The 25479-nt window shown below is 40.4% G+C and overlaps 1 protein-coding gene across 2 annotated transcripts; it reads left to right on the forward strand.

The window, feature by feature from the left end:
* Positions 1-24758, forward strand: esrp2 (epithelial splicing regulatory protein 2). Of its 2 annotated transcripts, XM_030726407.1 has the most exons (17): positions 3-179; positions 346-498; positions 987-1115; positions 10773-10886; positions 11398-11512; positions 11695-11790; positions 12779-12833; positions 13426-13536; positions 14121-14253; positions 14523-14565; positions 16682-16983; positions 17554-17787; positions 18087-18285; positions 20525-20729; positions 20886-21078; positions 22186-22286; positions 23780-23917. In XM_030726407.1, exons 2-16 carry the CDS (start codon positions 367-369, stop codon positions 22270-22272), a joined length of 2148 nt encoding a protein of 715 aa, XP_030582267.1. In that variant the 5' UTR covers positions 3-179; positions 346-366; the 3' UTR covers positions 22273-22286; positions 23780-23917. The 2 variants fall into 2 exon arrangements, with proteins under 2 accessions (XP_030582266.1, XP_030582267.1); XM_030726406.1 differs by lacking the exon at positions 22186-22286 and having other exon boundaries at positions 1-179; positions 23780-24758.
* The last annotated feature ends 721 nt before the right edge of the window (positions 24759-25479 follow it).

Consider the following 25479-nt stretch of genomic DNA (forward strand, 5'->3'; position numbering starts at 1 on the left):
GATCCGCTCGAGCAGAGGCCGAGCCACACAGGTAACTCGAGGGAAAAAAATAGAAAGGAGAGGGGGAAAAAAACTCCGAGCCTTGTTATGGAGTTCGTGTGAAGGAAACACGGATTTCCACCCTTCTTTTCCAGTTAAACCAGTATCTCTGGATAGAACACACTCAAGTACTACAACAGGTAGAGTCTCCGCAAACTCTTCCGTAGCTCCTCTGAAAATAATCTCCCCCTTTTTTCTCTCTTCGTTTATCTCAATTGAGTTTCCAGCCTTTTTGTTCGCTCTTCTTATCACTTGGAAAGGTGAACCCTCGTGTTATTTTTATTTTAATCTTTGCTTTAATTGTAGTTTTTACCATTGTGGTCCCTGATGGCTTCGCACAGTGATACTCTGGTGGTGTTCTTTGGGGCAACAGCTGGTGCAAATGGGGGTAAACTGGGTTCGGATGAGAGGGAAATAATTCTCTTGGTGTGGCAAATTGTGGATCTACATGAGAAAAAGGTACGGACCTTTCTGACCCCCCCCCCTTCGTTCGTTGTACGGTTTCTTATGTACCCAGAGTGTTTGTGGCATAGTGTCAACCTGTAGAGTTTGGCATTTAAATCAACATGGTGTGCTCTCTGAAACCGTGTGGAGCCTGCTTGTCTTCTCATGCTAGCTAACGCTACATCTGTCCGTCGTTAGCGCACCTTTTTTTAACAGGTGTGCGACTAAATTTGAGCAAGCAGGCGAGAAGGGGGAACAAACACACCTTCTTGGTTTAGCATGTCAGCTTCTGGATGTAAATAACGCTTTATTGACAATTAAGTGCTTTTTGCAACTACATTGTCAATTGTTTGACTTTTTAAATAATTCATTTCCTGTATGTGGGGGCCTTTAATTTGCTGTAAATTAGCTTTCTCTCTCTCTCTCTCTCTCTCTGTGTCTCTCTCTCTCTGTGTCTCTCCACGCTGTATTCCTACGCCATGAAACACTAAATCCTTTCACAGGTCGGGAAGCTTCATAAATGTTTTGTCAAGCCGGACACTTTAGAGCTGACAGACCAATGTAAAGAGGAGACAGGGCTGGCTCTGGACGACATCGTCAAAGCTGAGCCATTGGACAAAGTTCTGCAACAGGTGAGTGTCACTGGTCCTTACAGATGTGAGGGTCATTTCAGATGCACTGGGAAACTTTAAAGTTCTGTGTCTCTTCTTATTACACACAGTATGAAAACCACAGCAACCGCTTATGTTGTGGAAAATCCAGAAGCTTATTAAACCCAGAAATCTTTGACAGGTTTTGCTCACAGTGAGATGTGACATGACAAGCCTGACTGGGTATTAAGCTGCAAGATAGAGTGGGGAGTGTCAAATTTCCCACATGACCTTTTTTTTTTTTCTTTTTTCTTTTTTTTTCTTTTTCTTTTAATGTCTCCACCTGGTTTAGATGTGTCATTGGTGTGGCCCTGACAGTGAAACTCTGCTGTCAGTTTGTAGGAGTTCAGGAGCTGGGATGGGGCAGAGCCTCAGAGCCTGGGGCGTCTGGAGATAAAGAGGAGGAGTCGCAGGTCTAGTCTTGCCCTGGCCTGATGTATGCTGCTGACATCTGGAAGGCAGAATTGTTTACCTGGGACCGCACCTCTGTTTTAGGCTGCAGCACAGACAGGAGAGGAGAAGCTTTCAGACTGTGGGCTTCATCTTTAGCACCTGGTTACAACACTTTATGTCCCCACTGTCTAGAGGTGTGTTTTGGCAAAAGTGCTTATGTTGCCAAACATGTATTTTCAACCACCTTTCAGGAGTGTGTGTGTTTGCACTGCTTGCTCCATTCCTGCCCCTCCAGTAGTTTATAGTTTAAAAACCTCTCATTATCGTGCTGAAGCAATATGTTGGTGTTGATGCTAGTGCTGTTGTGGGCTGATTGCAGGTTTGAGTTATCAGTGTTCTTGTTTCTATTGCAATTCCTCCTGAAGCTTTAAACCAGCGATGCTCCTGGGATTATTATACTCAGCATGTGACGTTCAACAGTTTTCATCTAGATGCTGATGTACGTACAGATTGCTTAAAACCTCAGCTTCAGCCGCTCTAGCTTAGATTGTATGCCGAACCTTCAAATATTAACCCAAGCAATCAGGTTGTTCTTTTCATACCTTTGTCTCAATGGTTACTCTCACTCTGCTGGTGACTCTAAGATAAGCGTTACCCATGTTGATAAAGGGAAGAGAAAAAAATGGATATTTTTCCAGAGAGTCGGAAGCATTGCAGGGATTTGAAGTGTAGAAGCTGGTGGCTCATATATTTTTAATTTAGAAGTGGTGTCTTGCTCCAACCTATTTAACAATAGGGGAAAACAAGGCAGCTGTTTAAGTGGTAGACTTGTTGTATTGACCTGTGTGGTCAGAGCTCCCAAGGACATCTGTTGCTTTTCTTTGCTGAAAGATTGATTAAGGTAGAGGAGGCTGGAGAGATTAGCAGGACTGTTCAAAACTTTGCTTCCATGCATTTTGCCACAGCTTTAAATTTTGATGCCATCAGCAAAAAAACCAAAAAGATTTTCTGTTTAATCGGTCACTGTATGACAGTTGACAAACTGACATATTTTGCATGATACTTTAGCCTTTCATACTAAATGCAACACAGTAAAACTGACAAGATTAAACACTGCATCTACTCTATTTCATCATCCTATTTCAAGTTGTAGAATAGACATAGGCATGTGAAGGCATATTCCAACCATGTGTTGCAGATCAGTTTGATAGTTAGATTCTACTTTATACTAAATTCAACAGATATCAGAACCACTGCAGCTGTTAATTCAGTTAACATCAGTCACTACATTTTTGTTCCTTTTTTTGTTTGTAAAAATCACTGTTACTCCAGATTATTTTCAAGTCCTTCTATTAATGAATTTACTGCTGTAGTTGGTGAGCTTTCAGTTCCCAGTAAGAAAGGTGCACCTGGGTATAGAAAAAACAAGAAATGTCACATTTGTATTTTTGTTTTGTTTTTTTCATAAGTTAGTTTGGATTACTAAACTCATGAATCAGGCTGCTGTCAGAAAAGGTTCATGAGAAGTGTGTGTTACTGTAGCTGTGACACTTATTACAATATAGTGTGCATATCCCACCTGCAGTCCATTGATGTTTGTCAGATTAAATTCATGGTTAGTTTAGCTGTAATGAGGCTGTTTCTGGCTGTACAGGTGTGGGTTTAGTCTGGGACTGCATTTTGCAGCCTGTAAAGTGTCACGTGATGTCAGACTTGAACTACATCACTGCAAAGCTGAAATATTACGTGCATGTGGTCACGATATGTAAAAATATTTCAACTGTTTCAGAAATGTATCTAAAAGTTTGTGTTTTGATTTAGATAAGATTTTGTACTCACTTACAAAGGCAGCCATGTTGTGACATTCTTATTATGAGGAGTCACATGAAAGAGTGTTACATGGATTTGATTTTTTTTTTTAGGCTTCATAAAGACGATTCACATATCAGATCTGTACTAACACAAACCTTTGACAAAGTTATGGGAACGCATCATCGAGCTTCTCTTACTCCTCTTGAGTGTGTCTAAGCATGTGTGTCGTAAAACCAAACATGCAGTTCATTTATATAATTAAATAATTATATAATAGAGTTTTGTGCTGTTTCCAGAAGAATGTAAGATACTAGGAGGAAATGGGTGTAAGACATGGCATTGGAAGTCCTGTTTTGAGCCTTTGATATTTAGTATCGTGACCACTGCACAACACAGTAGAGGGCTAATTTATCACCTAATTCTAGCAGTCTTGATTAGCAAGCCGTTGTATGGTTAAAGATGTAGATGCCTGCTAATTGGTGCCAAGTAGGACATTAGTTTTAACATGTTTTAATATTAGAGCACAAACATCTAGGACTGACTTTACCACACAGAAAGCCTTCTTAAGATCTTAACAAAAATTGCATCAAAAGCCAACACCATCACAAACACAATCAAGACGTTCTGTGACTCGATTTAGCTGAGGTGAGGCCTGGCAGACTGCTAACAATGCATCTACCTGTGATGGTATCCACTTGTCAGTCCAAGTGGCCACTAATAATTAACATGTTTTAACCATATTGGAAATTGAACCGGTGAGGTAAATAAAATTCAATACTGTATCATTGTCACAAAGGGGGAAACTAGCCGTAGAGACAAAAAAAAAAAAAAAAAAAAAATCATATGCAAGGCAGTGATTATTTAAAGTTAACAAAAAGTATGGAGACGGATTTGTCTTCAGAGCAAGCCTTAAGAGGTCATTTAAGAAATTACACAAGTTGCTACCATGCTATGGCACTGGCTTCATTTGTCAGCCAGTTGTTTCCAACTGCAGAAAAAAAACAGAAGCGACAGCTAGTAGTCAAGGTCATCTAAACTCTTTCCAATTTATCAAGCGGGTTGCATCAGGAAGAGAAAAATCTGCCAACTCACATATGCGGAGCTACCCGCTGTGGCCACCTCTTGTGAAAGTGGAGCAGCCAAAAGTAGCTTTATAGTAATGCGTAAACTGCAGTCATTGTAGTAAAATATTTCCCTTATGATATATATATATATATATATATATATATATATATATATATATATATATATAATATAATATAATATATATAATATATATATATATATATATATATATATATATATATATATATATATATATATATATATATATATATATATATAATTTTTTTTTTTTGTTTGTTTTTTTTTGTTTTGGAAGCCTGTAGTTGCAAACAGCACAAAGCCTGTGTCACATGTGCCGTGGTGTAGGTGTGTTCAAAGTTTCCCAAAGAGACTGCCCGGACACTCCCAGCCACTCTTATCAGTTTGTTTCAGTCACCACCACCTGAACATACCTCTACATACAAACAGTTCAGCTACAGTAGAGAGCAAACTCTGATAGGACTGTGTTCAAAGGCCACTTCCTCCCACTTACCCATGAAAATAGCTTTCAGAGGGAGTGAGACAGAGAGCTTCACCAGTAATATGCAAGATTATTACAGTTGATTAAAGTAAACTTTAAAACTAAAACTTTGTGAAAAAACACTTCAGTTAACTAATATCAACAGTTTCATTTTATTTTTAATTAAAATATTTTTATTTTAGTTAAGTTCTTTTAAAATATTTTTATTTTGATACAAACAGAAATGATGTTGTACGCTTGGGAAACTAAAATAAAATGCATATACAGAGGAAATATCCTTAGTTTTAGTTTTAATTTGGTAAAATATTTTAGCGCAGGTGTTCATTGAGACTTCGGATGTCTACAAGACTGAGAGTCAGCTGCTTTCAAAATTTCTTACCTCCAAACATCTGTCATCCATACAATAATAATTAAAGACTGAAACTAATAAAAACTCGACTAAAACTAAACAGTTTCAAACACAAAAAATCTAAACTGAAATGGAGAAACCTACTCTGGAAACTAACTGAAACTAAACTCAATTAAAAGCTGAATTAAATTTAAACTAAGAGAAATCCTATTTCCTGGGACATGGGTAATCACCTCATGATACGGTGATAAACAGCCATTTTTGACAGCAGAGCCAAATGTGGCAGTGAGCCATGATTATATTGTTTGCATCACTGAATTAACACCATTGATTCAGAGCTGCAGCATGTTGGAGTGGACTTACTTTAACACATGACTTGGCGCTTTACAGGTGATAGGCAAAACACATGAAAACCCAACTTTACTATTCGCTGTTCATCAAGATGAAAACCCTCCTCAGTCAAAAGGTTAGTCATCCAGCTCATAATAAACTGCAACTATAATAGAAAAAGGTTCTTTCTTTCAAGGAAAGGACTTTAGCTAAATAATAAAATGTAACCAGAAGCACCAATATAGAAGCACTTACCCTTTTTCAGTGTTCACTTTGAGGTTGGCGCGTATCTGTGCTATCAGTGTTTGATTTATTTTCTGTGCTTCTTGTTTGCTCTATTTAAATGTGGTTTAACACTGAGGAGAAACAGAGGGTGTGTCTCTACATTTTCTATAACATTTGCTTTTCTCTCAGTAATATGACTTTTGTCAAAAGACAAGGTAGAGCCGCACAAATGGCTGTGAACAAATATTAGTCCTGTTATCGCTGTAAACACAAAATAGTGCAGTATGACTGGGCTTAAAATGTGCTTCCCTATTACTTTTTGTTCCTTGTTTTTTTTTTTTTTTTAAATTGTGACAAGTATCGGCAGGCCAAGCGGAATGCAGCTCGGGCAGTGGCCGAAGCAAAAACTCGGGTGTGGGAGGAGTTCGGTGAGGCTATGGAAAAAGACTTTCGGACGGCACCGAAGCGATTCTGGCAAACCGTCAGGCGACTCAGGAGGGGAAAGCAGTGCTCCACTCACACGGTTTATAGTGCGGGTGGGGTGCTGCTGACTTCAACTGAGGCTATAGTCGGACGGTGGAAGGAATATTTCGAGGTCCTCCTGAATCCCACTGACACGCCTTTTGTAGTGGAAGCAGAGTCTGGGGACGAGGGAGATGACTTGACCATCACTGGGAGTGAGGTCACTGAGGTAGTTAAACAACTCCTTGGTGGCAGGGCCCCTGGGGTGGACGAGATTCGCCCCGATTTCCTGAAGGCTCTGGATGTTGTAGGGCTGTCTTGGTTGACACGCCTCTGCAACATCGCGTGGAGATCTGGGGCAGTGCCAATGGATTGGCAGACCGGGGTGGTGGTCCCCATCTTTAAGAAGGGAGACCGGAGGGTGTGCTCCAACTTTCGGGGGATCACACTCCTCAGCCTCCCCGGTAAGGTCTATGCCAGGGTGCTGGAAAGGAGGGTCCGTCCGTTAGTCGAACCTCGGATCCAGGAGGAACAATGCGGTTTTCGACCTGGTCGCGGAACGCTGGACCAGCTCTTTATCCTTACAAGGATATTCGAGTGTGCGTGGGAGTTTGCCCAACCAGTCTACATGTGCTTTGTGGACTTGGAGAAGGCATTCGACCGCGTCCCTCGGGGTGTCCTTTGGGAGGTCCTGCGGGAGTATGGGGTGTCTGGCCCGTTGTTGCGGGCCATTCAGTCTTTGTACAACCGCAGTGAGAGCTTGGTCCGTATAGCCGGTAATAAGTCGGATTCATTTCCTGTGGGTGTTGGACTCCGTCAGGGCTGCCCTTTGTCACCGATTCTGTTCATAATTTTTATGGACAGAATTTCTAGGCGTAGCCAGGTGGCGGAAGGCTTCTTCCTCGGTGGCCTCAGAGTCTCATCTCTGCTTTTTGCGGATGATGCGGTTCTGTTGGCTTCATCAGGGGGTGGCCTCCAGCTCGCAGTGGAACGGTTCGCAGCCGAGTGTGAGAATCAGCACCTCTAAGTCTGAGGCCATGGTCCTCAGCCGGAAAAAGTTGGAGTGCTCTCTCTGGCTCAGGAACGAGTTCTTACCCCATGTGGAGGAGTTCAAATATCTCGGGGTCTTGTTCACGAGTGATGGGAGAAGGGAGCGGGAGATCGACAGACGGATCGGGGCTGCCTCTGCAGTGATGCGGACGCTGCACCGGTCTGTCGTGGTGAAGAGAGAGCTTAGTGTAAAAGCAAAGCTCTCGATTTACTGGTCGATCTACGTTCCTACCCTCACCTATGGCCACGAGCTTTGGGTAGTGACCGAAAGAATATCGCGAATACAAGCGGCAGAAATGAGTTTCCTTCGAAGGGTGGCTGGCCTCTCCCTTAGAGATAAGGTGAGGAGTGCGGCCATCCGGGAGGGGCTCAGAGTAGAGCTGCTGCTCCTCCACATCGAAAGGAGCCAGTTGAGGTGGCTCAGGCATCTGCTTAGGATGCCTCCTGGCCGCCTCTTAGGTGAGGTGTTCCGGGCATGTCCCACCGGGAAGAGGCCCCGTGGTAGACCCAGGACACGCTGGAGGGATTATATCTGTCGGCTGGCCTGGGAACGCCTTGGGGTCCCTCCGGATGAGCTGGAGGAGGTGGCTGGGGAGAGGGAAGCCTGGGCTTCTTTGCTTAGGCTCCTGCCCCCGCGACCCGGCCCCGGATAAGCGAAAGAGAATGGATGGATGGATGGATGGATGGAAATTGTGACAAGCACTCGCAAACTTCTGAGCTGAAAAAATGACCTCCTGTACATACACAAATTATGAGTCAGATCTTTGATTGAGGGAGTCCTGGATTTAAGCTGAAGAACCGTCCTTTTCCTATCATATTTGCAGTTTATTATGAGCTGGGTGACTAACCCTTTGACTGAGGAGGGTTTTCATCTTGATGAGCAGTGAATAGTAGAGTGGGGTTTCATGTATTTTGCCTATCATCTGTAAAGCGCCAAGTCATGTGTTAAAGTAAGTCTGTGGAAATTGTTGCATAAATTGTTTCTGTATTTATTTACTAATTAAGTCATGTAGTTGTTTCATACATAGCTGAGCATGTGGTTTCTCCTGTAGTCAGTTTTTACACTTCAGCATGAAAACTTGTTCTTATGTTCCCTTTATTGGGAAGACGATGACCGTGTCAGTTACATAATCCCTTTATTGAGGTCAGCCCAGAAATTCTGCTGTTTCACTAATTCATTACCTCTTAGACTTGGTTTGCTTCCTCTAGTACTGAATCTGTGTTATTAGAAGTCATTCCTGCTCCAAGTTTTCAGATAACAGTTGGTTGCCAACTATTATGTTGAAGCATTCACAGTGTAATAACTCACTTACCATTTAATTTTGGTTTTGTTCTTTGTTTTGTTTTAGTTTTTTTTTTTTTTTTTTTTTTTTTTTTTGCATGAAATGAGGATTGTATTTTTTTTTTTTCGTTTTCTTCGTGTTAAGACTCTTTCTGTCCAGCCATTATAAATCCCCCTTAATCTAACCCTGAAGCATTTCTTTCCTTGTTAGTAGATGTTGGTGCTGCCAAATAACCCCCATATTTCTGTTTGACTTTTAAGGAGCAGGCCCCAGCATGCACCTCTAATGCTCTTGACTGTCTAAAGATTTGTCATACACAGCCAGTGGCCATCAGAAACTAGTCAGTCACTGAGATCCAGGTGGTCTAACTGGTATGGTTCAAAGATGATTTTGAGTGTTTTGGCGTTTTTTTTTTTTTTGGTTTTTCACTGAGAAGCTGAGAAATTACTTAATAATTATGTGTTCTGTTTTGCTTGTTTGCTAGTAATATGATGGTACTGTGTGGAGCTACAGGTCCCTGGGAATTGGTTGCAGCCTGTTTCAAGTTTGGGCATGAGTTGAAGCAGAGGGTCCCAAGAAAACTCGACATTACCTTGACTTTGCATTCATTCCTGTGAGACTCGAAAGCTGCAAAGTCAGCTTGACTACTGACTGACTACTTAATTTATTTGTATCAGTAGGGATTGCCTCTAATTCATCAGCCAACCTCTTGTCCCCAGTATACTTCAAACACAGTATAAGAATAACTGGCTTAAATCGATTCATCTGTTATTGTATGTAAAACAACATAAAGTTGGGAAGCTGTCTTTTAAATCTGGGTCACAATGAAAAACAAGTAAGAAGAAGGTTCATTTTTCTTAGGTTTAAGAATAAGTTTAAGACACCTAATTCTACCAACAGGGCTTGCTATAAATCAAACACTGTACCAACAATAAGTGAACACCCAGCTTTATGTGAAAGTGTAATTAGTATTGCTGATCTTGCTGAGATTAAACAGCTTTCACTTGCTTTACCTTCACCTTTATGTGTGTTTACCTCCCAGTAGCTCTTGATTAATGATGATAAAATGTTAACCAAGTGGATTTTATAGCACATGCCCAGCATGAAATGGTTTGGTGAAAGCTTTGGTGAAACTTTTAGATGCTTTTCTTGTAATTTGGTGGCCAAAACACTGTGAAAACCTGACAGAAAGTTATGCTTGATTTCACCAAAGGACTTCAGTGGTGTCCCCATACCGCTCAGAGTATCCTGGGTATGAAAACTGGCAACTGTTCTGCAGCTGCTTCAAACAGTTTTACATTATTTATTTATTTGAAGATTTAGGTTTTGATGGCCTGATTTTTGGCTTTCTTGAAGATGATTTATGTGAACCCATGAAAGGGTTACCCTTATAATGCAGATGTCTGAATTGTCTGAGGTTCAGTGTATGGTCATGGAGCTTTGTATTCTGCTAAAGAGATGGCCTTTATTGGCAGTTAACTGCTACTCAAACAGGTTGACAAAACACAAGGAAGGGGGTTCAGTGAATGTGGTAGTTATAAATAAACGTGCATATGTGGGAGGTGATGGTATTTAGAACTGGGTGGTGAGGCCATCAGAGTTTATGCAAAATGGAGACCAGCAGGTTTGACTCGTATGGGTTGGGCTTCATCCTGCCTGGCTGCGTCTGTTAGCTGTGCAAAGATAAAACTGATGCTGGTGATTGGTGTTGTGATCATTCCTCTCCTTTGTCTGCTCACTCCCTCACAAGGCAAACACTAAAACCTGTCAGACAAGCCTCATTCGTAATGAGAAACAGCAAAATGTCAAACATGATACCACCTTCACTTTTCTGGTTTTAAATCTCCAATGTAAAAACCGATTATCACTTGTACACAATGGGTGACACAATCTGAATTATTTTAAGGCACCAGGTTATTGAATCACAGAATTTTTGCAAATTTACTTTGGATTACTTCCTAATATCTTTTCTTCTCTCTTGCTCTTTAAGAGATACCAAATATGTCTAAGAGATTGCTCTTATAGACATTTTAAATATGGTGACATGCCATATACACAGTTCTGCTTTTTTTTTTTTTTGTGAAGAATAAAAATATTACGATCAGTCTCAAAGTTTCTTTTCTCCTCCTTCTCGTTTTCTAACTGTGCAGTTCCAGCAGTCAGTGTCGTCAGAAGTAAAATGTCTTGGCAGGAGCACATACACACTTTGTGTGAACAGTCCCCTTGTCATTCGTCAGGCCCTCCACCCCGAAGCTTCCAAAAAGGTGATTATTTCCCTCTGTTGTTCCATAAACTGGAGATGCATAGAGAGCAAACTATAAAAATATAGGATTTTATAAATATTTCCAGTAGCTTTTGTTTTTGATTTAATTTTGTTTGTTGTTGTGAAGCTTTTAAAACATGACTCAATAATAGAAAATACTGGCTTTGCTAAAATTGTGTTTGCAATTTTTCTTTTTTGTTGTCATTCTTTACCCATAATTCCACAAAAACAAACCAACTAGATTTTTTTTTTTTTTTCCATTTGTATGATGGTTTGTAATACACTGATGTGTGCGCATTGATTTTAAATTATGAAGTAACTACATTGTTTTGAACTATACTTATCTCCTATAGCACAGGATGACACCAGTGTGCACATACCCCATCCAACTAAATTCTCTCTTTTTCAGCTGCTTGTTTATTAGCATCCTCCTGTATCCAGTTTCCATATCAGATTTCCAAACTGTCATTTTGCTGTACCCAGTAACTTTCTTTTTATTCGTTTCTGTCCAGAATCTGGTCCTACCTGAGTGTTTCTTTTCATTTGTGGATGTGAAAAAGGAGTTTCACAAATGCTGCCCAAATGCTGGCCTTGTGCAGAAGCTCACACTCACCTCAATGCTGGAATGTATCCTTTGCTAGCCTGTCCACTAAAATTGGAAATTTTATGATCCTTTGATAAACAGTATTTGTACTTTTCTTATATACTCTAAGTTTAATAATGTAAAAGGATGTAAGCACTTTATCATTAAAAAATATTAACATGTAGTCAAAATAAAAACTGTGAAGCAGCCTGAACTGTGTGTACAGACGTTGGTCTTCCTGCTGTGTCAGAGGAGTTGATAGGGGTGAGAGAAGTGAGGAGCATGGTGCAGCTGACACTCTGCATACTGGCTGAGCCCTACAGTAAGTAACCCCAGGCTTTGCATCTCAAATAACCTAATGCTGAACAAGATGCTTAATACCTAGTAGATTATACTAAACTAGAAAAACTGTCCCGTAGGTAGTGACATGCCCTGTTATCAAGAAGATCTTACCATGTGTTAACGTGCTCTGACTACCTTTGATCTAATCAGCACTGTCTCTTCCATTGTCCCACAACTAGAAGAATATAGAAACTGGAAGCCCTCATGTTTGTGCAATGAACGCTTGACAACATTAATGTACATTGTGGAATTTTGTCATTTAATTTATAACACTTGGAAACACACATTAGTACAATAGTCAAAGGGTGATGCTGCAGTTAAGGTTTTAACATCCTGACTTTATCCTTTTTCACAAAGACACGTCAGCATTATTAATAAAAAACCGCTTATTAGCCAAATTGACTCAAAGAAAGAAATACTGAAAACAAAAAAAATCAGATTTTTAAATGCTGTATGGGGAGAAATGTAGCTCCATGATCACATCATCTAAGCTGAAGGTGTTATGATTAACAAGCCTCTGTTCTTTTCTTTGGTAGTAGTTTAGATAATTAAAACATACCACACACAGGGGCCGGAAGTAAAAGGGCAACTGTGGTAGTTAATTATTGAACAGTGTCTTGATTATATTATTTAAGGAGCAAGTACTCCTTTTTTTTAATATTGTAAACCAGTGTGTGTTTAAAAAGTAGCTGACACTTATTTGTCATGAGTTTTGTACATAGAGCTGTACGCACAAAAGTAAGATCACACCACAAATGTAACAGTGCAAATATGTCAGACTTTAAAATTCACCTTCTTGACTGTAGCAGAGCCCTTTGGCTATATCACCGTAATTAGAGCTAAGTATGTCTTGGGGTATGATATGTTTGTAGCATGTAGAGTGCTCCTCGCTACACGACAGGAACATTGTTTTGGAACTCAGTAATCCAGACGCACATCCCATAATATTATTTTGTTTTGTTTTTTAGATCACAAATTCTCCTGTGTTGAAACAGTGAACTACAAGTTTGACTCAGGCACATGGTATGTACTGACCTTCAGCACAAATATTATTTAAGTCCATATCTGTGTGGTTTCTTACCACACCTGTTAGACAGCAGTGCTGTTTACATACTGACAACCCCCTCGACCGTATTCAGATCTCAGACCTCTCCAGCTTTTAGCATTGATTACAGCAACAAGGAAACCACAAGTGTGTTATTAAAGCTGTCCAACTTTGCCATCAAGTGCTTACCAGGATATCTAGTAGCAGAGCACCAAATCCTGCTGTTCTCAGAAAGCCAAAAGCCTCTCACCTTGACAACCTTCTGACATTTAATCATTGGAGTGTGCTACTGTGTTTAGCACTTACTGAGTGGCCTCTTGTCTACTCAATCTGTGGACAATTTGTTCAAACTCAAGAATCAAGGTGCTGCTGTTTTTTGTTTCTGTTTTGTTTGTTTTACTGTTTTTTTTCCTAAATCCCATTCATTTGGAAAAGTGCTTTTAATGATCTGCACAGTTATTGTTTCCTCTCTTGTTAGTGTCAGCATATAACAAATGTCTAAATTGTTGGTTTGTTTGTCTGTTGGTTGGTTTGGTTTTTGTAACATTCACCACATGGTATTTTGTGCAGCAGTAAGACTGAGCCAGTGGACAGTGAGACTGTGATCAGAGCGCGAGGGCTTCCATGGCAGTCCTCAGACCAAGACATTGCTCGCTTCTTTAAAGGCCTCAATATCTCCAAGTACGTTGAATTTTATGGGGGTTGTTCTGCTAATGTGGCTAAAAAGTGCTCCAATACCTGCAAAACCAATAACATTTTCATCAGTCTCAACTGTAATTAAGTGCTAATTAACATCTTAAAACTAAACTAAGATGCACCTTAAACAATAACTTGTTAGCATTGTGAATCTGTTAACATGTAATTGAAAACATCGCTGTGCCCAAGTACAACCTTTTCTATTCTCTTTGCTGGTCATATTATGAACATCACAGCAACTTTAATCTTGTTAAAATGTTAGATAATGCTTAATGCTTTTATTGGCTGAGAAAATGCTATGCTTTTACTGGCAGTAGTTGGCCTGTTCACACATAACAAAAATACTGGAAGTATAACAGTTTGCCAAATGTTTTTATTTTGGACATAAGCGGACCAGCTGTTTGCCCATTTTGACCCTTGTTATGGCTGTCAAACAGATTTTTGATGGCAATAATATCAAAAGACAGTTGCAATAGTAGACGTGTAAAATTTTAAATGGTGAAGTTATTATTTATAGTAAAACCAGTCGGATGTAGATAATTGTCCCTCACATTAAGTTGTTGTTTCAGGGGTGGTGTGGCCCTGTGTCTCAATGCTCAGGGCAGGAGGAACGGCGAGGCCTTAGTTCGCTTCATCAACTCAGAACACAGAGACCTGGCATTGGAGCGCCACAAACATCACATGGGCAGCCGCTACATTGAGGTGAGATTCAGCTTTTACCTCTAGTTCAGTTGTAATGTGGCTCTGTTTTGTGTTTTTCTTAGATGAACATCAGTCCTTTTTTTTAAAGTAATTAAGAAGTCACGCTGATTGACAAATTTAATCAATGCCGTCAGGTTTATGAAGTAGTTGCCGTTGTTTGCTTCTGTCTTTTCTTAAAAATTGTGCATAAGACTAGCCTCCCTTAATTTTATTTCTGTGTGAAATTACTGTTGCATATTCATATTGAGTTTTCCTCTCATCTTTTTCAGGTGTACAAGGCCACAGGAGAGGAATTCCTCAAGATTGCTGGAGGTCAGATTTCAGATTTTTTTTCCCCCTCTCTTTCTCCTCTCATCTGACCATGACTGCATGGTCATAGTCAAAGACTTTCTTAGTGTGAGGTAGCGTTCTGTTTCATGGCTTTCCTGCACTTTTGGAAAAACACATCCCCTCTCACATCTGTAAAAGTGCACCACTTTGCTCCCGTAAAAGAAGGGATCTCCTCTGTGCTCTAACTCTCTCCTGTTACCTGTGTGTTTGCCTCATCCCAGTGACTCTCTTATCTCAGACTAATGAAAGGCGCTTTGTGAGGAGCATCCCCCACAGCCCCCATCCCTTCCTAATCTCCCCTTCCCTAGGCCAACCCCTCTGGGGCCACTTGGAAAGAAATTTCATTCTGAGCTAACAGCAGTTCACCTGTTCAGTTCAGTTCAGCGTCCAGCTCCATTCCCCTGAGGGAGAGAGGGCTGTCGCCCGGTGAAAGGACAAACTCAGTACTGATACAAAGGAGGTGTGAAGAGACAATGGCATGGCCTGGGGTCTCTGAATCACAGGCAGCCAGTAGTAACACAAGGATAGAGATAGCTGTCAATGAAGCACAGTCACTTGCAGCAGATAACTTACACTGGCTGGTCATTAGACCCTGGACTTTAATCAGTGAGTTAAGAATCAATACATATTGATAGCACACTGAACTTTAAGTAAACAGTAAAGCAAACAATACAAGAGAAATGAAAGCAGTAAACATGTAAATAAATACATAGTTTAAATTATTTAGTTGTTTTGGAAGTAAAATTTGAAATATCAGACATTTTTCCATTCTCTGCAAAGAATAAATGTGGGCTCTAAATCGATTGGCTAGAGGTAGAAGGAACAGGGACGATTAAAAAAGGAACATAAAAGCTACAAGCCACTAAACCACAAAGTTTTTTTTAACCTGATAACAAAATGTGTATCTGGAGATGAGTCATTAAAATTCTTGATCTGGCTGGACATGCATTTCAGTTTTTCTATGTGCTTTATGCTTTCTACATTTGTCACTGAGCAATTAAAGAAGACCCGATACTCTTTGGTGGAACAAGACCATTTGTGTTTGTATGCTGCCATTTTAAAGGGTTATGCAAGTAAATATATCCTCTTATTGTAGTTTTTGTCTCACCCCAAACCAATCTTGCTTCAAAGCAGACTAAAGAGGAACGTCTAAAGAAACAAACTGGAAACCAAGGAGCTGTGTGAAAAATCAAACATGGTTGTGCTAAATGTTGCCTGTGCACATCGCTGGTCAAGTGTCAGACTGGCCAACTTCCTTCTTAGTTAATCACACTTAATGAGATGTATATAGGCAGCAATTATAACCATCTTTTTGACTATAGTGATGTTTTATTCACCAGTGTCACGATTTAAAGCAACTCAAGGGTTGTTTGTTAATGATATTCATATTCCACTAAAATTAAACTGATAGCTTAAATTCCTAAATAATAATAACTTTACACAGTATAAATAGTTAAATGCTTGTTGATGACGTTGATGTAAAGCTTCTTGCATGCCTGTGAGATCACACTTTTGGACTCAAGAGATTAAAAATGTACAACATTTCATCAACAAGTCAACTTTATAGTTTCAAAAATTATTTTTGTGCTCTTGTTTTCTAGAAAAGTATTTCAGCTGTTGAGTATTCACAACATCCTCAATGTATCTAAGCTCCACGGTCATCCGTCAGCTGTTTGATAAATTCCTTACTTCTCAGTCACTTAAATTTGAAATCTTCTGAAAAAGCTAAAATTTGATAGTTTGCAATTCACCTTTCCCACTTGTTGAATCCTACAGTTTTCAAGTTTTCTTTAGGTCACTGGGGTTGAGTGAATCACACTTCCTGTGCTGTGGTTACATTGTGACATTACCAGGTCAAAATTTTGAGTTGATTCAATTTTGTGTTGCTAATATGCAGACTGCTAAACTATCAGAAATGCATATACTCTATATAAAATCTGATATATGGGGAATTGTAACAAGATCATTTACTTTCAGGGTGGCTGGTAAAAACAACTTAGTCATCAGAAAATGAATGAGTCCTGTTTGAGAAATAAAAGGTGACTTTTGGAGGTCCTACAGTGCAGCATGTTTTCATTGCTATCATTTTTGACTCTAGGTACATCTAATGAGGTGTCCCAGTTCCTGTCCAAGGAGAATCAAGTAATTATCCGTATGCGGGGATTACCGTTCACTGCCACACCGCAGGAAGTGTTGGCCTTCCTTGGTCCTGAGAGCCCAGTTACAGATGGTACAGAGGGTCTCCTGTTTGTCAAGTACCCTGATGGGCGGCCCACTGGTGACGCCTTTGTGCTGTTTTCATGTGAAGAGTATGCCCAGAATGCTCTGAAGAAACACAAGCAGATCCTGGGGAAGCGTTATATCGAGTTGTTTCGGAGCACTGCAGCAGAGGTGCAACAGGTAAATTCTTCCAGCTGTGTGGTCTGAAAGTTATTCTCACTGTAGGTTTTGTTGTAACAAAAAGAAAACATGTCACTACTAGTAAATTGTTCCAAGACACTTGTTTAAAACAGATGTAATGCCAGAAACAGGTCACTGGTGGCATTTGTGAAACCGCACTGTGTAAGATGCTTAATAGAAGGGTGTGTGTTGTGTAATATTCTTGTAATTGATGCTTTTAGCCTCTCAGAATAGAAATGAGTCCCTTTTTTGTGTGTGATGCCAATCACCATGGACTGAGGGCCACAACAGCTGCTTCCTCTGGTTTCCAAAGAGCTAATGTTATGGCAAGATAGAGAAGTGAGAAAACATAGTATCCAAAGTGCGAGACATAAATAAATCAGATGGTGGTGGAATTTGTGCAATACTATAAATGTGTGTATGTATGTATGTCACAAATCACCATGACAAACTGCCTCTGTTTATGTATGTTTGAGTTTCTGTTTTACTTCTTCCTTTTTTAATCTTTTTTTAATCTTTTTTTTTTTTTTGCATATGCAGTCAAGCCTCTTTTTTTTGGTTGTTTTCTAGGTTCTGAACCGCTACATGTCCACACCTCTGATCTCCACGCTGCCCCCTTCACCAATCATGCCTGTCCCAGTCCTCACCACGCCTCCATTCCTTCCAGCAGCCAGCAGCACTCGTGACTGCATACGCCTCCGTGGTCTGCCCTACACGGCTGGCATTGAAGATATCCTGGAGTTCATGGGAGAGCACACTGTTGACATCAAACCCCACGGAGTCCACATGGTCCTCAACCAGCAGGTCAGACTGGTGGAGACTCATGGGCTCATACATAATATTAAAGCTCCATATCTTAAGTTAAAAGCAACACTCGCATACCATTTCAAGTGTATCCTCATCATAAATCCATAAATAAGAAAAAATAAATGTAAATTCTGAAAGTATCTACAACAAAACTTGGAGTGGAAACATTTCTGAGTGCAGAGTGGCTCTCTGTACTGTTGTATAATTATCATTTGCGCCACAGATTTGCTTATACTCCACACAAACACACACAGTGCAGTCATTTGTTTATTCCATCTCTTCCTCTCTCCATGCAGGGACGGCCCTCTGGTGACGCCTTCATCCAAATGAAGTCACCTGATAAGGCGTTCATGGTAGCCCAAAAGTGCCATAAAAAGACAATGAAGGACCGTTATGTTGAGGTCTTCCAGTGCTCCACAGAGGAGATGAGCATTGTCCTGATGGGAGGAACTCTGAACCGCAGTGGCCTCTCCCCTCCACCCTGCAAACTTCCTTGTAAGTTAAAGCCACTAAATAAGGTGCATGTAAGCAGGAATTACAATGACGGCTATTTGACTTTAGTGATATTTTATTTACCGGTATCAGGATTTATAATCACACTAGTAGCAGTGTTTTGAGTTTAGTGATGAAGATATTAAATAGTTGGCAAAAAGCTGCTTGTATTTGTGTTTGATCAGACTCTTGACCTCTGTAAATAAAACAGAAAAGTTGTAGTTCATAGTTCTAATAAAAGGTGATGACAGTGCCTTAAATCTGCACTCTTTTTTTTTAGCACAGGCTGACTGCTCTGGTTGCAAAAAGACATCCGGTTGCATAGAAGTCTGTGGATAAACAGACCTCAGTTCCCTTGCTACACACTTTCCTGATTACTTTATGGGCTCTGCTAGTTTCAGTTCATAAAACATGAAGCCTATTTTGCAAATTATGGTCATTTTTACAGTCATAATGGAGGATATCCAGTGCATGGCTGACAACTTGTCAATCACGGGTTATTTCTGTGGCATCTTCGACAATGTTGCATGTAACACATTCCAAAGTAACAAGTTACTGTAATCACATTACATTTTTCGGTAACACAGTAATGTAACACATTACTGTACGAAATTCACTAATCACATTACAGTTACAATTATGTTGTTGTTTGTATTACAAAGGTTCTTTGGTTATCTGCACGTCGAGCAGCTAGAAAGAGGGACCAAAAAAAAAGATAACGAGCACATCTTTTTCTTCCTGAGAACTTGTGCTACAGTCAGCTGATTTTGGGTTTGTGTGTACAGACGACAATGGTGGAGTGAGCTACAACTTTTGAGGAATGGAGATATTAACATTACTTCTGTTTTTATCATGAGAAAGAACAAGAGTGTGATAAAGTGAATTGCACCAACATCGGGAACAACTGTATTCTGCCGCTAACACATCGGTTCTTACAAGCATCTGCACAGACAGCATGCTGACAGAGAGCAGGCAAAAAACCCAGAGTGATGTTAAAACTGAGTGTATGCCGACTCCAGCCCATCAGCCAAATTCTGAATTTGACCAGCTTTAAAAAAAAAAAAAGAGGGGGAAAAAAAAGTGATGAGCAGTCAGGCTTGTAATGTTGTTGCCTCCATTTCTACCTGTTTTTAGCTTTAACCTTTCAGCTGGTTTTCAACTGTTCTTTGTGTTGTCGGCTCTGTGCCCATACATAAACACTACAAGAAAGATCGTATATGATCGTATATCGTATATAGGATAGAGATGTGTGTCTGTGTGTGGGACTATAGCCTAAGTTATGTTATATTGTTAACTGGTAATAATGTGATCGTACATGTCAGGTCATGTTATGGAATAACATGAATGTAATATGAGAAGTGTAACAAGTTACTTTCTCTGGGGAGTAATCAAGTAATGTATTACCATTAAGAAAAGTAATGAGTAATGTGTAATAATTACCTTCAATCAAAGACCAACACTGGGCTTTGATTTCAGAGTTAAGCCTACCCATGGTTGTCGTTCAGATCTCAAAACATAAAGATGGCAATGGAGGCTTCATAACTGCTGCTAGAGATTAAATTAATGTGAAAGAGCAACATCTTTTTATATTTTTTTTAATCATCAAAGTTGGACACTTTTGTTAAATATACCAAATACCTGGTTGATAAAAGAATTTTGCTTTTTAACTATATTCTAACTAGAATTATAATTTGAGGTCATTTTATTTCGTACATAATTTTATCTGAACTGACCCAAAAATGCTCAAACTGCCAGAAGGCCAGCAGTGTTGATACCATGTTGTGTGGCCGACACTGAGGGACACTGCAGCTGCCCACAGCTTCACAGGTAGTAGCTGTTTGTCTGTAAATAGATTTATGCTGTCATTTGTATGTGTTTTATATTGAAAGTATAGCAGCCTGAAGGACACCGCAATATGTAGAATACTGTACACAAAAATGACATTGTTTCATTATTGCGTGCAGCAGCTGCTGGAACAACTTTGGCCTACATTTTGTTTCTTAGCCTGACTCATTTTAAATTTCTTCTACACGTGGTCATCAGAGCCGTTTGAACCCTGAGGTCCTCCACAAGTTTTTCAAGGTTGGGAATATGTTTCAACATGTTTATGGCAGACACGTCGTTTCTGCACAGTTTATCCTGATGCAGTGTGCTCCGTTGATTCATATACTTCACAGCACTCCACTTCTGGCAGGATTGTACATGCACTCTACACATGCCATACCTTTGTCTCTTTCTGTAGGTCTGTCTCCCCCCACAGCCTATGCTGCATTCCCCACGCCACCTGCCATTCTCTCTGAGGCTGCCCTCTACCAGCCTCCCCTGCTGGCTGCTCCCAGACCACCTCAGACCACTGCACATAGCCCTGCTCACACTCTGGCATACTACCCCCCTCAGCCACATCTCTATATGAACATGAACATGAACTACACTGCTTACTATCCCAGGTAAGTACATTTTCAGCTAAAGCACACACAAATAAGATTAAATAATAAAGGTCTAAGGTTAAGTCTCGATGTAAACTGCAACTCACAATTGCGAGGCAGCAATTTTAGTATTTCTCATAACTTTTCTCCTCCTCCTTATTCTCATTTGCCCTCCAGCCCCCCAGTGTCTCCCTCCGCAGTGAGCTACTTTGCAGCTTCACCAGCAGTGGCAGCAGCAGTTGCAGCTCAACCCCACCCTGCTGCAGCTGCCTCTCCTGTGCTGCCCCAACCTGGTGCCCTGGTCAGGATGCAGGGTCTGCCCTACAATACTGGAGTCAAGGACATCCTCAGCTTTTTCCAGGGATACCAGGTCAGTACAGTAGCTCTGAAATGAAGGTATATTTTGTTTTACAGGAAATGTGGAGCCACATACTTGAAAAGTTTCTTTGTTTAGAGGTTTCAGATATATAACTGATGTTTAGCTGTAGCTTTTATAGCAGCAGCTTGATAGTGATAAATGCTGACCAGGATAACGATTATTAGCCTCTTGCAATGATTTGGTAGTTACTTTTCCTACAGTTGGCAGCGCAACATGATAGTTTCTAGCTGTTGAACCACTGAGTGCATTTCTTCTGGTGCTTTTTATTGCAAAATCACACTACAGTACTTCTGAATTAAGGGACATGTGTACACTTGTGCTCTTCCCCCTCCTGTTTGCTTCCCACGTTTAATGCTGCCGACCCAAGTTAGGTGGAGTCCTCTGAAGCAGGTATGAACCCTGAGAGGTGTGGCATCAGACATTTCCCAAGATGGGAAGGGAGAGGGGTGAGGCTGAGGTGGCATTGATGTTGGGCCAAAGATCTGGGGTCTGCTTTTGGTCTTCGTGGTTCATACCAAATAGTTGTGGCAAAAACCTGTATGTTAAGCTGTGTGTATGCATGAATATCAGGTTTAGAGAAATAAAAACTTCTTTTTAGTTGCACACTGAAGAGATTTAGATGTGACAGAGAAATGGAAGCTTGTGTGTGTGTGTGTGTGTGTGTGTGTGTGTGTGTGTGTGTGTGTGTGTGTGTGTGTGTGTGTGTGTGTGTGTGTCTCCAATTCTGACTGTTGGCTGAACTACTGCAATTGTATCCGTTTGTGTGTTTCTGGCTGCAATAGCATCTCTCACCCTGGTCCTGGGTGAGAAAACTGTTCCCACACCAACACTGGTGTCCTTTGATACACACTCCTATGACAGTCTACACTGTCACATGTAGTTACACTTTGTGTAATTAAAATGAAACCTGCTCAGTCAGTGAGTCTGTGCATATGAGAGAGGGAGAGAGTGTGTGGATGTGTCTCCCTGGTTTGCTCTGTTTTTCCTCCTTCAAATAACATGTAACATTTTTACCTAAAAACTGTGTACTGCCATGTATGAAACGATGTGAAGGCCTCCCACCCTGACTGTCTGTCCGTCATTATGCTGTATCTGTAGTACGCCCCTGACGAGTACAGCGGCGTGGTTCAGATGAGCGAACAGGCCAGGAGTCTGATTCAGCCCAAAGAATGGCTCTGTCTTTAGGGACTCACCCCAAGGTAAGAAGAGCCTCCAGACTAGAGAAGCAGTGGAGGGGAAGGGTGCATGTCCTAGACTTAACTAACATCTTCATATAAGCCTACTAGCTTTAAAATGGCCACTAAGTACTAACGAGGTGATTTGCTGCTCCTGGGGATATGCTACGGTAGATAGCATCATTTAAATAAGTTTTATTCTTCAAATCTCCAACTGAGTATTCATCTGGCTTGAAAGAATCACAACTTAAATGTAGTTAGTATAAAATTTAAAGGCAACATTAGTCAAACTGAAGCTGCTGTACTTGTGACAACAAAACACTTTACAATAATATCAGCCATGCAATAATTAGACAGCACTCATCTGAGCCTACCATCAAAGATTGAAACTCCTGAGCTGGCACATCTGCCTCCTGCTGCTTAAACAAATGTGCCTCATAGCTGAAGTGTTTCCTGCTGCTGAGTATCAGATAATTGGCATCATGTGAAGCATCCAGTGTGGTACTGCCAGTACCAGGTTTTAAGTTTGCCTCAGGAATATAAAAAGGCAATCCATTAATCAAATTGACAGGAAGGCAAGTGCCACTCTCACTGCACTTCTCCTTCATCTCCTTTTTAGACTTACTAATAGGTTTTTGAACAATATCTAAAAGATTTTGTATTTTCTGCACATGTTTTCACAACAGAGAAAGAGAAATGTCCTGTACAGTCAAGGGCTTTTCTAAACAAAGCAACCTGAACCTGAGAAGACAAACTAAATCCGTAAATCAGGTTTCATGTGTTGGATTAACAGCCTGCAGACTTTTGTGTGCATGCGGGGCATCACCTGCAGCGACAACCCACTGAGCTTTTCACTGGTGAAAAACTGAGTGGCATTCTACTCCTTGTTTTGCCAGCTAAAGTATTTAGTTAGTAGGTTCCATCCATCTTGACTTTCAAAAAAACTGCAGTTAAAAAAGCCAAACATGTTTCCATGAAATTCACCAAGAAAAAAGAAAATGCAGTCCATTTCCAAGACAGTATTCAGATCTTGGATCACGGATGTATAAACTATAGTAGAAGGAGACTGTAGTCAACTGTCTCCCTTTGTGATGCTGTGACGTGTGATTCATAAAGACTTTAATGGATTTTGCTGGTGTGACTGCTGATATGATCAGTGAATTGTTTCATATCTGCATGCCTGAGTTCTTTTGTTGCATTGAGCTGATTTTGGTGCAGGATGTCAACGCATGCAAACTAACCAATGATTAAAATGTTGCATCTAAATGTGCCCTGTGGGTTTTAGGTCTCTAAGGACAGCATGTGCTCTGCTTATCCTCTTCGAGCTCTTCCCGTTAATCTTTGCTGTTTTGCTTTCTAATTGGACCGGTTTGATGAGACCATCTTTCCCAGTGCATTCTTCTTCCTCTGCTTTGTGGGCTCCCCCTGGTGTTTCCATACTGCAATTACATTAAAATAAACTCACCTTGTTTATCAGTTTTTTTTTTGTTTGTTTGTTTGTTTTTGTTTTTCTGCAGCTTCAGCCAGACGCCGTTCTTATCTTGTATAACTTCAGTGGCCAATGCAGCGGCGAGGCCTTGATCACCTTCCCCAGTGAGGAGATTGCCAGACGGGCTGTAGCTGAGCGCTCCAACAACCCCTTCTACGGCCAGCAGGTCCACTTGGCCTTCTGTAACTGACCACTAGCCTACCATCTCCTTCCACCTCGCTCAATTTAGCATCCCACAGAAGAGCACTCTTTGCACTCTCCTGAAAACACCTCTTCAACATTGACGTCAACCTCCAGTTATTCCAGTACTCTGTCAAACAGCTATTGCTCCTCTCGCTTTTCCATGATCTGCTATTCACACCTGACACTACTGGTCCTGACACTCCTGAAGCTGCTGTTGAAGTTTGAGCATTCACAGATGCTCAGATTTTCAGGTTCATGTTGGGAGAACAACTTTCTGAATGTCACGTATAGCATTTCTGTGCATTTGCACCTACTGTAATAGCTGGTTGTGGAGAAGAGATGGCGTGGAGTGTGGACAGATATCAGTGGCTTTCCAAAGCCAAACATGGATGTTTATTTAAATACTCAGTGTGCGTGTCCCCCGTAAAACTGTACAGATGTTCATCCTGGAATGCTTGAGGCTGTATAAAAAACAAAAAAAAACAAAACTACACACAATCTTTTGTGTATATTTCAAAATTTTCACTTTATAGCCGTATGGGATTTTCTGTGTTAACTCTGTGCAAACACAGCTGTGTGCACATGTCAGCTTTATGTTTATTATTTGATGGCCTCCCACAGTATATTTGTGGCATTGAAAAGAGAAAATAAAGCCATAAAGAGTGACTTGGACTACTGAAAGAGTATAACTGTACACTTATAAACTGTCATGAAATAACTTTAAGCTTCAGGGACTACTAGTTTATACACTACAATACAGCTGTGTGAGAGGACCAACTAATACACAATTTTTCTGTTAAAAAAAAAAAAAAAAAAATGTAATGTACAACATATAGCATGTCATCCTATTTAGATTTTTCCAAGCACTACAGATTTCTTTTTGCTTCAGAGACTTGAAGAACTGAGTGCCTTTAACAGAGTAGCACAAGAAATTAATTCTATTTTTATTAATGTAATTTCTTTACAAAAACTAAGATTCTGTTATCAAATGTAAAAGAACGTGTTTCCTAACGTTGTTTATAACTAGCTACTGTGTTTATTTTGTTCTTGTCTCCAGAATATTTGTGTGTGTGTCTATAGCATGCTTTAATTCCTACCAGAGTACTGTTTAGAGCTGCATGAGTTTTTCCTGTGGCAGGCCCTCTGACAGCTCACTTAGTTTTTCACCTTTACTGCGCCTACATCACCCAGAGTGCAATACTGGCCTGAATGAGGCTCGTTCGACCTCTGGTGGCAGAGGAGATATTTCTTTTTGTAGCAAGTTTGAGACTTGCGTGAATTGAGATTTGTGTATAAACTGTAAACAATAAAAAAGTGTTGACAACGACCTGTGTTGGTTCTTTAGACACAAATACAAAATATCAATTTAGACTTCACTAGAAGTTGATGTAATCCCAGGGTTTCTTTCAAAATGTCTGAAATATTAACCTAATCTAAACCCTACGAGGTTTTCTTCCAAATGTCACTTAAAGTCATCAGCCGCTTTAAGTAAACCTGTTCAAATGCCCATTAATGCAAATATCTAATCAGCCAATCACATGGTAG

The sequence above is a fragment of the Archocentrus centrarchus genome, chromosome 3 (assembly GCF_007364275.1).
Source record: "Archocentrus centrarchus isolate MPI-CPG fArcCen1 chromosome 3, fArcCen1, whole genome shotgun sequence".
Classification (NCBI taxonomy): Eukaryota; Metazoa; Chordata; class Actinopteri; order Cichliformes; family Cichlidae; genus Archocentrus; species Archocentrus centrarchus.

What these genes read in the sequence shown, in the direction of transcription:
- esrp2 (XM_030726406.1), top strand. Translation starts at nt 367, where the DNA reads ATGGCTTCGCACAGTGATACTCTGGTGGTGTTCTTTGGGGCAACAGCT. An exon ending in ACCCCGAAGCTTCCAAAAAG is followed by an intron (nt 10,887 to 11,397) that starts GTGATTATTTCC and finishes GTTTCTGTCCAG; the next exon opens with AATCTGGTCCTACCTGAGTG. An exon ending in ACTCACCTCAATGCTGGAAT is followed by an intron (nt 11,513 to 11,694) that starts GTATCCTTTGCT and finishes CTGTGTGTACAG; the next exon opens with ACGTTGGTCTTCCTGCTGTG.